Source organism: Mustelus asterias, chromosome 23 (genome assembly GCF_964213995.1).
Source record: "Mustelus asterias chromosome 23, sMusAst1.hap1.1, whole genome shotgun sequence".
NCBI lineage: Eukaryota > Metazoa > Chordata > Chondrichthyes > Carcharhiniformes > Triakidae > Mustelus > Mustelus asterias.
In genome coordinates this window covers 73,362,687-73,377,716 of record NC_135823.1, presented here as the reverse complement: position 1 = coordinate 73,377,716, position 15,030 = coordinate 73,362,687, and the positions used below count along the sequence as shown (strand labels likewise).

Sequence of the window (15,030 nt, the reverse complement as noted above, 5' to 3'; positions counted from 1 at the left end):
GTTCTGTTTTGTACTGTTCTATGTTCTAAGTCCGTAGTGTCGCGACAAAAGCTGGGGGTTCTTGTACAATGGGTTTCAGGATGCCCTTGACGTAGCCGGAGAGGTTCTCAGACAGGGTCCCATTGCCTGATATGATGAGATGGCCGGATGTGTTGGCCTTGTGTACCTTTGGGTGGCAGTAAAGATCTCCAATGCAGGGAGTATGTGGGATGAGAGCACGGAGGATGCTCTGAAGGTCTGGATCAAAGGTCTTGATCAGTCTGTTGAGTTTGTCTATATATGCCCTGTTTGTGAACTGAAATCCCACTTACCTGATGAAGGGGCAGTGCTCCGAAAGCTTGTGGCTTGTGCTACCAAATAAACCTGTTGGACTTTAACCTTGTGTTGTGAGACTTCTTACTGTAATGACTCTGGATACAGGAACACAGTCTCAGAATAAGGGCAGGCCATTTTAAACTGAAATGTGGAGAAATTTAATCAGAGGATGGTGAATCTTTGGAATTCTCTACCCGTGAGGGCTGTGAAGGATCAGTCACTGAACATATTCAAGACAGAGATTGATACATTTCTGGATACGAATGGACAAGTTGAGCCGAAGGGCCTGTTTCCATGTTGTAAACCTCTATGACATTGAGGGGTTTGGAGATAATGCAGGAAAGTGGCATTGATGTAGGTGATTAGCCATGATCTGACAGAATGCTGGAGTAGGCGCGATGGGCCGAATGATCTACTCTTTCCTGTGTTTCGATGTTTAATGGCCACCGAGCCAGCTCTGCCATCCAGTATCATCATGGTTGATCTTTGACCTCAACATAACTTGTTTAACCAATGTTTATATCCCTTGATTTCCCGAAGAGTTTAAAAATCTATCCAACTCAGCCTTGAATGTGTTTAACGATGGAGCATCCAGAACCCTCTGGAATACAGAATGCCAAACGTTCACAAGCCTTTTGAGTGAAGAAATTTCTCCTCATCTCAGCCCTAAACGATCGGCCTCTTATCCAGAGTTTGTGGCCCGTGTTCTAGATTCTCCAGTCAGGGGAATCAACCTCTCAATGTCAACCCTGTCAAGCCCCTTCAAAATATTGTAGATTTCAATAAGATCACCTCTTGGTCTTCTGCCATTGCCCTAATTTACTCAGCCTCTCATCATCTTTTAGAGGCAGTTCAGAGGAGGATCACTCGATTGATTCCAGAGATGAGGGGTTTGTCGTATGAAGAGAGATTAAATAGCTTAGGCCTTTACTCTCTACAATTTAGAAGAATGAAGGGAGATCAAATTGAGATATACAAGATGATAAGGTATGGATAAAGTGGACGTGGAGTGGATGCTTCCTCTTGTGGGGCAATCTAGGACGAGAAGCCATAGTCTTAGGATAAGGGGCAGCAAATTTAAAACAGAGTTGAGGAGAAACTACTTCTCCCAAAGGGTTGTGAATCTGTGGAATTGGCGACCCCAAAGTGCGGTGGGTGCTGGGACAGAGTAAATTTGAGGAGTTAGACAGATTTTTAATTGGTAATGGGTTGAAAGGTTATGAGGAGAAGGCAGGAAAATGGGGATGAGGAGCATATCAGCCATGATCAAATGGCAGAGCGGGCTCGAAGGTCGAATGGTCTAATTCTGTTCCTATATCTTATGAACTTAAGAACTTTTGTTGAAACTTTACGAAGATTCTCAGATTTTCTGTGATTAACCTTTTGCACATCAACATTGGAACAATTTAGTTCTTACCTTAAAGTTTCATCGTAAAAAGTCAAGCTTATACTTTGTACTTGATTTACGTTAAAAAAATCTAAAACCTGATTCTCATATCTGCTTCTCACAATGGCTTCATCCAGCTGCAGTAATTTCCACTGACAGAGGAATATCGGGTCTTTAGTTACTGTCATATGCAGCAAGGTGAGTTTGTTTTAGAAGTTGAACCCAGATGCATGTTGCTGGCTTGTATCTTTCAGCTGGGAACTTTAATACTTATATAAATATACTTTATATTTTTAAAAATATAAAGTAAGAGTTTTTAGAAATAACAAAAGGATAAAGCAGTAAATATGTGATGATGCACTTCATGCAAGAGCATTGACAGTTTAAGATGTGCACCTCTCCATTGGAGTCCAACACCAATTTATTCTTGAAAATATCCCCTTTTTCTAAAGTTGGTATATTTCACTCAGCAGCAAAGACATTTATTTTTTTAATTTCCGTACATCCAGTTTGTGTCAGAATGAAGCACTCACCATTCTGATAAATCCACTGATTAGAACAGCCAAACTCCTTTTCTCATCTTCCAATGTTAAAGCACTTCAGTAAAAAGAGAGAACACACAGAAACAAACAGTTAAAATAAAACCTCCAAATTCTTAATTCAGAATTTATTGAAAGGCTAAACTGTCTGTGTGGAGTTTGCACATTCTCCTCGTGTCTGCGTGGGTTTCCTCCAGGTGCTCCGGTTTCCTCCCACAGTCCAAAGATGTGCGGGTTAGGTTGATTGGCCATGCTAAAAAAAAATTGCCCCTTAGTGTCCTGAGATGCGTAGGTTAGAGGGATTAGTGGGTAAATATGTAGGGATATGGGGGTAGGGCCTGGGTGGGATTGTGGTCGGTGCAGACTCGATGGGCCGAATGGCCTCTTTCTGTACTGGAGGGTTTCTATGATTTCAAGCAAAACCAATAGGATCAAAAAATGCATTTATTAAAGAAGATTACAACAAAATAAGCAATTCCCAATAATAGCTGGCTATATAATAAGGAAAACAATTCCAATTTGGAAGAAGGGCCGCACGGTGGCACAGTGGTTAGCACTCGAAGAATTTAGCATGGCCAATGCACCTAACCACGTCTTTCAGACTGAGGAGGAAACCCACGCAGGCACGGGGTGTACATGCAGACTCCGCACAGATAGTGACCCAAGCCGGGAATCAAACCCGCGTCCTGACGATGTGAAGCGGCAGTGCTGGCATCCTGGCGGCCACTGAATTGGGCTAAAGTGCAACTTTTCCTCAACACTGACACACAATAAATCAAAAAAAATGCTGCACCACAAGATCCAAACTAAGATTATTAATTCAGTTACTCAGAATAGTTTGATGCGATAGATACTTGTGATTATTTCTTCTATGCAGGTTTTATAGTAGCATGATGCTTTTAATGTTTGTGAAGTGAAAATATTGCAAATATTTATTGTTCCAATAGGATCATTGAACCATAGAATCCATACAGTGCACAAAGAGGCCATTCGGCCCATCAAGTCTGTACCAACTCTCCAAAGGAACACCCCACCCAGGCCTTCCCCTCCACCTTATCCTTAGAACTCCATGCATTTACCATGCCCAATCCACCTAACAGACATTTTTGGGACACTAAGGGGCAAGTTAGCATGGCCAATCTACCTAAACTACACATCTTTGGACTTGGCCTCCTTCTGCACCGTAGGGATTCTATTATTTGTCATAAAAACTAGAAGAGATTTCACCTGGGGGTGAGACAAAGGTTGAGGAAGAGGAGAACCAATTCTTCCAAAATTGGGAAACAATTTTTCACGTAGAGTAATATTAAGTTTTTGTCACTGTTCCTAAAAGATATTTTTAAATTACCGCTATGAAGAATTGCATCTTACTTAACAGAATCGTGCATCGTCTTGCAAATGTGCATTAGAGCATTAAGAATGACAGGGTCACGGGTTAGTTCTTGCTGTTGCCTAGAATACAAAATGGAACAAAATTTTACTTAACATGCAAAAGCATGGAATATGAATGGAAATCCGGGTATTAGCCCAGTAAACTGCTTCCAACTGCTCCGCTTAATAAGTAGACCAATATTGTACACACTACTTCAGATGTGATCTCATCAGTGCCCTGTATAACTGAAGCTTAACCTCTATTTTTGTACTCAATTCCCTTCACATTCTATGCATTACATTCTATTAGCTTTCCTAATTACTTGCCATACCTGCATGTTAGCCTTTTGCGATTCATGCACTACATACGAACATAGCAAAATAGGAGCACAAGTAGGCCATTTGGCCCCTCGAGTCTGTCCCACAATTCAGTAAGATCATGGCTAATAGGTTGGTGTTGCATTTTACATTCCCATCTATCCCCGATAATCTTGGATTCCCTTGCCTAACAAGGATCTATCTGCCTTCACCTTAAAAACATTCAGTGAATCCACCTCCAATGTCTTCTGAGGCAGAGAGTTCCAAAGTCACAAAACGCTCAGAGAAAATTTATCTTCATCTCTCCTAAAAAGGACAATCCTTTCCAGGTCCACCTTGTCAGGACCATATATACTTCAATCAAGTCATCCCGCAATCTTCTGAACTTCAATGGAAACAAGCCTAGTCTGTCCAACCTATCCTCATAAGACAACCCACTCATCAGTCAGGTAAACCTCATCTGAACAGCCTCCAATAAATTTACATCTTTCCATAAATAAGGAGACCAACTCCGTACACGATATTCAAGATGTGCTCTCACCAATGTTCTGTATAACTGAAGCATAGTAAGAAGTCTCACAACACCAGGTTAAAGTCCAACAGGTTTATTTGGTAGCACAAGCCACTAGCTTTCGGAGCACTGCCCCTTCATCAGGTAAGTGGGATTTCAGTTCACAAACAGGGCATATAAAGACATAAAAAGACATTGTGTCTTTATATGCCCTGTTTGTGAACTGAAATCCCACTCACCTGATGAAGGAGCAGAGCTCCGAAAGCTAGTGGCTTGTGCTACCAAATAAACCTGTTGGACTTTAACCTGTGTCGTGAGACTTCTTACTGTGTTTACCCCAGTCCAACACCGGCATCTCCACGTCATAACTGAAGCATAACATCCTTACTTTTATGTTCAATGTCTCTTGTAATAAAGGATAGCATTCCATCTGCCATCTCCTTATTTTCCATTACTAATTCCCCAGACTCACTTTCTATAGGACCAATGTTTACTTTTTTTAATCTATAGAAACTCTTAATTACTTGTTGCACCTCTGTACTAACAACATAAGACATGAGCTCTGCAATCTCTCATTTAGATAATATTCTTCTTTATTCTTCCAGCCAAATAAACAATTACACCTTTTTCACACATTATATTCCATTTGCCAGATCTTTGCCCACTCACTTAACCTTTCTACATCCCCGATAGCCTCATGTCCTCTTCACAATTGACTTTCCGACATATCTTTGTGTCATTAGCAAATTTAGCAACCATACCTTCATCCAAGTCATTCATATAAATTGCAAAGAGTTAAGGTCCCAGACTGATCCCAATGGCACACCACTCATTACATTTGCCAACCAGAAAAAGACCTATTTATGCCAACTGTTACCTGCTCACTCGCCAATCTTCTACTCATGCCAACATGATACCCTTACACCATGAGCTTTTATTTTCCACAATCACCTTTGATCCAGCACCTTATCAAAGAACAATACAGCCACCTGTTTCCCCTTATCCACAGCACATACTCTTTCCCCAAAAAAAGCTAATTTATTGATTAAACAGGATTTCCCTTTCACAAAACCATGTTGACTCTGCCTAATTACCTTGAATTTTTGTAAGTGCCCTGTTATAACGTCTTTAATAATGGCTTCTAATGTTTCCTTATGACAAATGTTAAGCTAACTGCTCTGTAGTTCCTGCTTTCTGTCTCCCTCCCTTTTTGAAGCAATGAGTCACATTTGCTATTTTCCAATCAAATGGGATCTTTCCCGAATCTAGTGAATTTTGGGAAATTAAAACCAACACATCAACTACCTCATTAGCCATGTCTTTTAAGACCCTCGGATAAAGTCCATCAGGACCTGAGGATTTGCCAGATTTCCAAACTCTAGATGTCAAGGGGTATGGGGAGAGTGCGGGAGTTTGGCATTGAGATAGAGATCAGCCATGATCATATTGAATGATGGAACAACCTCAAAGGGCCGAATGGTCTACTATTTTCTATGTTAATACCAGGCTGTCATAGCAGGCTTGCTTGGGCTCCAGAACGTGCTGTTCTAAGAAACTATCCCAAAAACATTCTATGAACTCACCTAGACTACCCTTGCCCAATCATTTTTCCAGTCTGTATGTAGATTAAAATCCTCCATGACCATCACAGTATCTTTCTGATAAGCTCCCACTACCTCTTCCTTTAAACTCCATCCTACCATGTGGTTAGTATTAAGGGACCTGGACACCACCCCCACAAGTTACTTCTTGCCTTTATCATTTCTGATCGCTACCCAGACTGCTTCTACATCCGGGTTACCTGAACTTGTCAGAGATATCTTCTAGATTCCCAAATGAATAGTTTAAAAACTAGACCTTTTGACTAAAGAAGAATTTAAATACCAACTTGCTTCTGCAAGTACTGCATGACTATTTTGAAAAGAGAAGTTAAATAGCACAGACAGTATTCACACTTTACACAGGCCTAACTGAAACAGTACTCCCTTGGGTTTAATGCTACAGAGTGCTAAGATGACAAGCATATTTTAATAGTTCTAATAAGGTAATGATATTTCTAGAAATTGCGCTTACCTAATAAAAACTTCCATAATGGATTTGCAGACCTCTACTTTGACACTTTCTTTTTGAAACATATCCAGGAAAGGTAGGAACTTCTCCTGGAAATGGAGTACATGAAAAAAATAAGCATCCTGTGCAGTCTGTAATGTCTTTTCAATCCTGGGGTTTTAGTGCCTTTTTAAAGGTCTCCATTGTGAAAGATTTGTGACTTTCAAAAGAGAAAAGAAGATTGTCACAGAGAGAGAGAGAGGTGGCTCAGACTTGTAGGGAGAAGGGGCTGGCTATTGCGATGCTCACCCCCATTACATCATTCACACTGGAAGATCCAGGAATTTGCGATAAAATGAAGTCCACACATTATTGATTCAATTCAAGCTGACTTTTTATAGCCCTGATAACTTTGCAAATTGACCCAGCAGGTAGCTCAGCAAGAGACAAGGAAGGTGGCCTCTGCCACATTAACTGGTCTTGAACATGTTAGCAGCCATTGTGGATACCACAATCAGTCTCAGGGCTATGGTGGCAGGCAAGGGGTAATATAAACAAATAAATAAAATCAACTAGGTTTCCTACACTCAATTATCCAGAAACATTGGCTGGATAATGCAAGTCTGTGCCATAAGGACTCTTAGGTCTGGATATTGGGTCAGCACAGAATTGGCCTTATTTCTAAAATTTCTGCGATTAAATAGTTAAAATAATTAAACATTGACTCTCAAAGCTCATGCAAAAATGGTCACTTTGGCAAAGTAACTTATAGAGTGAATCGCACCGAAACAACTACCAAAGTGTTAACATCTTCAAGAGAGGATGGTGAGAAGAAAGTTGACAGTTGACAAGTGGACAGAGATTAATTCACAAATGCAAAAACTAAACAGTCACAAACAGCCAAAATATAGATCTTGTAGCTACATATTCCAGGAACCCAAACGATATAACATAAAATGAAGATTTTGTCTTTCAGAACTACAGCTGTTGCATAATTAACACATTCTGTTCACATTTTGATATTAGAATATTCCCAAAGTTTTGCCTTAGGCATCATTCACTGATAAATTATCAAATGTTTCCTTGTAATTTCTTCAAACAACATACATAATTTAACCACAGGAGCAATCAAAATAAGGGCACATTATAAAAACAGGACAGGCAATAAAGGCGCATGCAGTCCATTATTAAGCTCAATTAATCTGTTCCCAAGTCCATACAACACCATACACATTTTAATAGGACACCCAGAAATCACCACCCGCTCTATATTTAACTGACCTAATAACTCTCGTCTAATGCCCCATATTGAAGTTTTGTATCACACAGCAAAGTGAAGGGTCATGTTCACAATGTTACAGTGTGATATACACAAACACAATAAATGGAGGTATGTAACATTTCTGTTTTTCTGGGGAAGAGTTTCTGCTTTGAGCACAATTAGTAAAAAAAAGTTGCAAACGGCGCTCAAAATTACGCTGGCTTCCAAATGAAGTTTCTACTCAAATATTCATAATCAAATTATGTTCCACAAATATCCCCATCCTAAATGGAGGGGGAGCTGTGCATATCACTGCAAAAGACAAACCTGAGCACTTGCAACCTTGGTCAAGAAGTGCCAGGTAGATGATACATCCTCTGGAGGTTCCCAGCACAGGAACAGGCCCTTCAGCCCACCATGTCTGTGCTGATACAGGTGCCTCTCTAATCTAATATTTTCTTGCCTCTATGTGGTCCATATCCCTCTATTCCCTGCCTATTCATGTATCGATCCAGATGCCTCTTTGAACATTGTTACAGAATCTGCTTCCACCACCTCCTCCGGCAGTGCGTTCCAGACATTCACCACCCTCTGTGTGAAAAACTTGCCCCTTACATCTTTTTTAAACCTTCCCCCTCTCACTCTCAACCTGTGCCCCTGAGTAATTGACCCTTCGACCCTGGGAAAAAGACTCTGACTATCCACTCCTGTCATAATCTATCAGGTCGCCCCTCATCCTCCAATGTTGCAATGAAAACAATCCAAGTTTGTTCAATCTTTCTCCATTGTCTTTAATGAGGGGACATAGCTTTAAATTGAGGGGTGATAGATATAGGGCAGATGTCAGAGGTAGGTTCTTTACTCAGAGTAGTAAGGACATGGAATGTGGACTCGCCAACATTAAGGGCATTTAAATGGTCATTGGATAAACATATGGATGATATTGGAATAGTGTAGGTTAGATGGGATTTAGATTGGTTTCACAGGTCGGCGCAACATCGAGGGCCGAAGGGCCTGTACTGCGCTGTAATGTTCTATGTCCATATCCTCCAAACCAGGGAAGAAGCTGTTCTTGAGTTTGTGAGTAACACTAATTTTAAAATCACTAAAACTGACGAAAAGCATTTACTCTCAGAATCATAGAATCCATACAGTGCAGAAGGAGACCATTCAGCCCATCGAGCCTGCACTGACCACAATCCCACCCAGGCCCTATTCACGCTCGCTCCATTAATGTGCGTCAATCAGTTCATTGCCGAATCAAGGTTAATTTTAAAGAGCCTCCATGAATGGTGCCCTCACCTCACTCATCATATTAAACGGAGGGTGTGGCTATATTTGGATTGAGGCAGTTTCCCGCCACAATGCTTTTTAAAAGCAGAGTAAAAGATTGGAAAATTGTGAAGAGTAAAAGGATGAGACGTGAAGGAATAGGGCCTATAAAAGGTGAAGGCCGGAAAGTCTGTACGGAAGCAGTAGAAATGGCAGAGTTGCTTAATGAGTATTTTGCCTCGGTTTTCACAAAGGAAAAGGACCTGGGTGGATGTACTGCGAGCTTGCGGTGGACTGAAAAGATTGTGTATGTGGACTTTAACAAAGAGGTTGTGCTGGAATCTTTGAATGGCATCTAGATAAGTCGCCGGGTCCGGATGGGATTTACCCCAGGTTACTGTGGGAGGCGAGGGAAGAGATTGCAGAGCCTCTGGCGATGATCTTTGCGTCGTCGATGGAGACGGGAGAGGTGCCGGAGGATTGGAGGATTACGGATGTGGTTCCTTTTTTCAAGAAGGGGAACAGGGATAGCCCAGGAAAATACCGACCGGTGAGTCTAACCTCAGTGGTTGATAAGCTGATGGGGAAGATCCTGAGGGACAAGATTTATGAGCATTTAGAGAGGTTTAGTATGCTCAAGAATACTCAGCATGGCTGTGTCAAAGGCAGATCGTGCCTTATGAGCCTGGTGGAGTTCTTCGAAAATGTGACTAAACACATTGACGAAGGGAAAGCGGTAGATGTGGTTTATATGGATTTTAGCAAGGCGTTCAATAAGGTCCCCCATGCAAGGCTTCTAGAAAAAGTGAGAGGGCATGGGGTCCAAGGGGCTGCTGCCCTGTAGATCCAGAACTGGCTTGCCCTAAGGAGGCAGAGAGTGGGTATAGATGGGTCTTTTTCTAAATGGAGGTCGGTCACCAGTGGTGTGCCCCAGGGATCTGTTCTGGGACCCTTGCTGTTTGTCATTTTCATAAATGATCTGGATGAGGAAGTGGAGGGATGGGTTGGTAAGTTTGCCGATGATACGAAGGTTGGTGGGGTTGTGGATAGTCTGGAGGGATGTCAGAAGTTACAGTGGGACATAGATAGGATGCAAGACTGGGCGGAGAAGTGGCAGATGGACTTCAACCCAGATAAATGCGTAGTGGTCCATTTTGGTAGGTCAAATGGGATGAAGGAGTACAATATAAAGGGAAAGACTCTTAGTACCGTAGAGGATCAGAAGGACCTTGGGATCCGGGTCCATAGGACTCTAAAATCGGCCCCGAAGGTGGAGGAGGTGGTTAAGAAGGCGTATGGTGTGCTGGCCTTTATCAATCGAGGGATTGAGTTTAGGAGTCCGGGGATAATGATGCAGCTATATAAGACCCTCGTCAGACCCCACTTGGAGTACTGTGCTCAGTTCTGGTCGTCTCATTACAGGAAGGATGTGGAAAAAATTGAAAAGGTGCAGAGGAGATTTACAAGGATGTTGCCTGGATTGAGTGGCATGCTTTATGAGGATAGGCTGAGGGAGCTCGGTCTTTTCTCCTTGGAGAGACGTAGGATGAGAGGAGAACTAATAGAGGTGTATAAGATGTTGAGAGGCATAGATCGGGTGAACTCTCAGAGGCTTTTTCCCAGGGTGGAAATGTCTGCTATGAGAGGACACAGGTTTAAGGTGCTGGGGGGTAGGTACAGGGGAAATGTTCGGGGGAAATTTTTCACACAGAGGGTGGTGGGCGAGTGGAATCGGCTGCCGTCAGTGGTGGTGGAGGCAAACTCAATAGGATCTTTTAAGAGACTCCTGGATGAGTACATGGAGCGTAATAGGATGGAGGGTTATAGGTAGACCTAGAAGGTAGGGATATAGAAACATAGGAAAACTACAGCACAAAACAGGCCCTTCGGCCCCACAAGTTGTGCCAAACATATCCTTATCTTTTAGGCCTACCTATAACCCTCCATCCTATTAAGTCCAATGTACTCATAATGTGCAATACCTTTGAAGAACGAACTCAGTTGCTAGCCTGAAAGTCTTTATTGAACTAATTAATTTTATAGGCAATTCTGAAAATCAATTTACCTTGCATAATGCATTCAAAATAATTACAAAAGCAACTGGGGAATACTCCTGCTTTTCTAGATGTACCATTGTGGAACGGTTTAGGGAGAATAAAGAGAAACAATTCCCACACAACTTTAATTAAATTAAATCGAAGAAAAATGCATTTCTGTTCAGCTCAGTTGCTAGTTGCAGAGTATAGGTTTACAGCACATTGCAGCATGGTATGACTGCCAGAGAGTAGGAAAGTCAGAGTTCCGATCTCCTACTCTGATCACAGCTACACAAATATTACATTTAAAGTTTAAACTTTATTAATGTCACAAGTAGGCTTACATTAACACTGCAATGAAGTTACTGTGAAAATCCCCTAGTCGCCACACTCCGGCGTCTGTTCGGGTACACTGAGGGAGAATTTAGCATGGCTAATGTACCTAACCAGCACGTCTTTTGGACTGTGGGAGGGAACCGGAGCACCCAGAGCAAATCCGGAGGCTGCAATCCCTCTCTACACTGGAGAGGAAGCACATAGTTGAAGGCGATGTGTCCAAGCAATGCATCAGGCATCCCAGTAACTGTCCAAATTAACGGTTAGCAGACATCTCGAGTAAACTACACTCAGTCACTCATTTGAGCACAAGAAAAATCCAGGTTTGACCGAAATATACAAGGAGAAATTGACACGAGGAAATAATGCATAAGGAACATTTGGATATACTTGTAAACTAAGAATTATAGATTCTGAATAATTATACTACAAATTAAACTGCATCTTCTGAATACTTTTCAAGTTTGTAGTCTTGGAAAAGCAGTTCTAGAAGACATTGGTACATTATTTAAATCAGGTTTGTTCAACCTGCAACCCAGGACCAGATGCGAATCCTGAAGCCACTGTGTGTGGCCTCGGTGCCAGTTTTTAAAGCACCAGTCAAACAGGTAAGTTGGAATGGAGGGTTCTGGAAAGAGCTGTGCCTCCAATGATAGGCTGCTCCTCACCTGCACTTGCTGCTCAGGCTCACTGTCTTGCCTGGTGATTGCAAGACTGTTCTCTTCATGTGGGGAGCACTTCAGCAGTCACAAGCATTCAGCCTCTGATCTCCGGGTAAGCGTTCTCCAAGGCGGCCTTCACGACACACGACAGCGCAGAGTCGCTGAGCAGAAACTGATAGCCAGGTTCTGCACACATGAGGACGGCCTCAACCGGGATATTGGGTTCATGTCACACTATCTGTAACCCCCACAACTTGCCTGGATGTGCAAAATCTCACTAGCTGTCCTGTCTGGAGACAATACACATCTCTTTAACCTGTTTAATGCTCCCTCCACTCACATTGTCTGTATCTTTAAGACTTGATTAGCTGTAAAGACTCACATTCCAATCATTATTCATGTAAATTGAGTTTGTGTCTTTGTGCCCTGTTTGTGATCAGAACTCCCACCCACCTGATGAAGGAACAGCCTGTTCCGAAAGCTAGTGGCTTTTGCTACCAAATAAACCTGTTGGACTTTAACCTACATAAGAACATAAGAAATAGGAGCAGGAGTAGGCCATCTAGCCCCTCGAGCCTGCCCCGCCATTCAATAAGATCATGGCTGATCTGAAGTGGATCAGTTCCACTTACCCGCCTGATCCCTATAACCCCTAATTCCCTTACCGATCAGGAATCCATCTATCCGTGATTTAAACATATTCAATGAGGTAGCCTCCACCACTTCAGTGGGCAAAGAATTCCAGAGATTCACCACCCTCTGAGAGAAGAAGTTCCTCCTCAACTCTGTCCTAAACTGACCCCCCTTTATTTTGAGGCTGTGCCCTCTAGTTCTAGCTTCCTTTCTAAGTGGAAAGAATCTCTCCACCTCTACCCTATCCAGCCCCTTCATTATCTTATAGGTCTCTATCAGATCCCCCCTCAGCCTTCTAAATTCCAACGAGTACAAACCCAATCTGCTCAGTCTCTCCTCATAATCAACACCCCTCATCTCTGGTATCAACCTGGTGAACCTTCTCTGCACTCCCTCCAAGGCCAATATATCCTTCCGCAAATAAGGGGACCAATACTGCACACAGTATTCCAGCTGCGGCCTCACCAATCTGCTGTACAGATGCAGCAAGACATGTCTGCTTTTATATTCTATCCCCCTTGCGATATAGGCCAACATCCCATTTGCCTTCTTGATCACCTGTTGCACCTGCAGACTGGGTTTTTGCGTCTCATGCACAAGGACCCCCAGGTCCCTTTGCACAGTAGCATGTTGTAATTTTTTCCATTTAGATAATAATCCAATTTGCTATTATTTCCTCCAAAGTGAATAACCTCGCATTTGTCAACGTTATACTCCATCTGCCAGATCCTCGACCACTCACTCAGCCTGTCCAAATCTCTCTGCAGACCTTCTACGCCCTCCACACGATTCACTTTTCCACTTATCTTTGTGTCGTCTGCAAACTTTGTTACCCTACACTCAGTCCCCTCCTCCAGATCGTCTGTATAAATGGTAAATAGTTGAGGCCCCAGTACCGATCCCTGCGGCACGCCACTAGTTACCATCTGCCAACCAGAAAAGCACCCATTTATTCCGACTCTCTGCTTCCTGTCGGATAGCTAATCCCCAATCCACGCTAACACCCTACCCCCAACTCCGTGTGACCCAATCTTCTTCAGCAACCTTTTGTGAGGCACCTTATCAAACGCCTTTTGGAAATCCAAAAACACCGCATCCACCGGTTCCCCTCCATCAACCGCACTAGTCACATCTTCATAACCTGGTGTTGTTAGACTTCTTACTGTGTTTACCCCAGTCCAACGCCGGCATCTCCACATCAGCAGCAAGAATGGCAGAGAAACAGTCTCTGATTGAAGGAACAGCAGCGCTGGTGAGTTTGCTGCAAAGAGGTTTCCTTTCAGGGGAGATGGGGAGAGCCCGAGAGCAAAATAAATCTCGGCCTGAAAAGGGGCCTTCCTGTCCTTCATCTGGACATTCTGGAACAGCGGAATCAAATGGAATTGTTGTTACTTATTCCTAATTCCTGCTAAATAGAACTCGCTCAGAATTCTTTTCAACAATTTGGCGACAGCAAGAGAAATAAAAATCAACAAATTACATCAAATTAAAAGCTGAGGAAATAAATAGCAGCTTTTTCCAAGGCCAATTAGAATCGTAGAATCCTACAGTGCAGAAGGAGGCCATTCGGCCCATTGAGACTGCACCAACCACAATCCCACCCAGGCCCTAACCATGTAACCCCACATATTTACCCTATTAATCCCCCTGACATTCCCCTAACACTAAGGAGCAATTTAACATGGGCAGTCAACTTAACATGGGCAGTCAACTTAACCGACACATCTTGTGTTGAGTATAGGGCTAACGGGAGGACTTTGAATAGTGTGGAGGAGCAGAGGGATCTAGGTGTATGTGTGCATAGATCCCTGAAAGTTGGGAATCAAGTAGATAAGGTTGTTAAGAAGGCATATGGTGTCTTGGCGTTTATTGGTAGGGGGATTGAATTTAGGAGTCGTAGCGTTATGTTGCAACTGTACACAACTCTGGTGCGGCCGCACTTGGAGTACTGTGTGCAGTTCTGGTCCCCACATTACAGGAAGGATGTGGAGGCTTTGGAGAGGGTGCAGAGGAGGTTTACCAGGATGTTGCCTGGTATGGAGGGGAGATCCTATGAGGAGAGGCTGAGGGATTTGGGATTGTTTTCGCTGGAAAGGCGGCGGCTAAGAGGGGATCTTATTGAAACATATAAGATGATTAGAGGTTTAGATAGGGTGGATAGTGATAGCCTTTTTCCTCTGATGGAGAAATCCAGCACGAGGGGGCATGGCTTTAAATTGAGGGGGGGTAGTTATAGAACCGATGTCAGGGGTAGGTTCTTTACCCAGAGGGTGGTGAGGGATTGGAATGCCCTGCCAGCATCAGTAGTAAATGCGCCTAGTTTGGGGGCGTTTAAGAGAT

General features: G+C 42.9%; 1 protein-coding gene across 2 annotated transcripts in view; it reads right to left on the bottom strand.

Annotated features, from left to right (window-relative positions):
- Positions 1-15,030, bottom strand: part of vps35l (VPS35 endosomal protein sorting factor like) — a 153,927-nt gene that overhangs the window by 76,729 nt on the left and 62,168 nt on the right. For both annotated transcript variants that reach the window (XM_078240937.1, XM_078240938.1), the window contains 3 exons: positions 6,515-6,600; positions 3,613-3,693; positions 2,236-2,299 (listed from right to left, as the gene is read on the bottom strand). In XM_078240937.1, the coding sequence (XP_078097063.1) occupies positions 2,236-2,299; positions 3,613-3,693; positions 6,515-6,600 (231 nt within the window). The remainder of the gene's footprint in view (positions 1-2,235; positions 2,300-3,612; positions 3,694-6,514; positions 6,601-15,030) is intronic.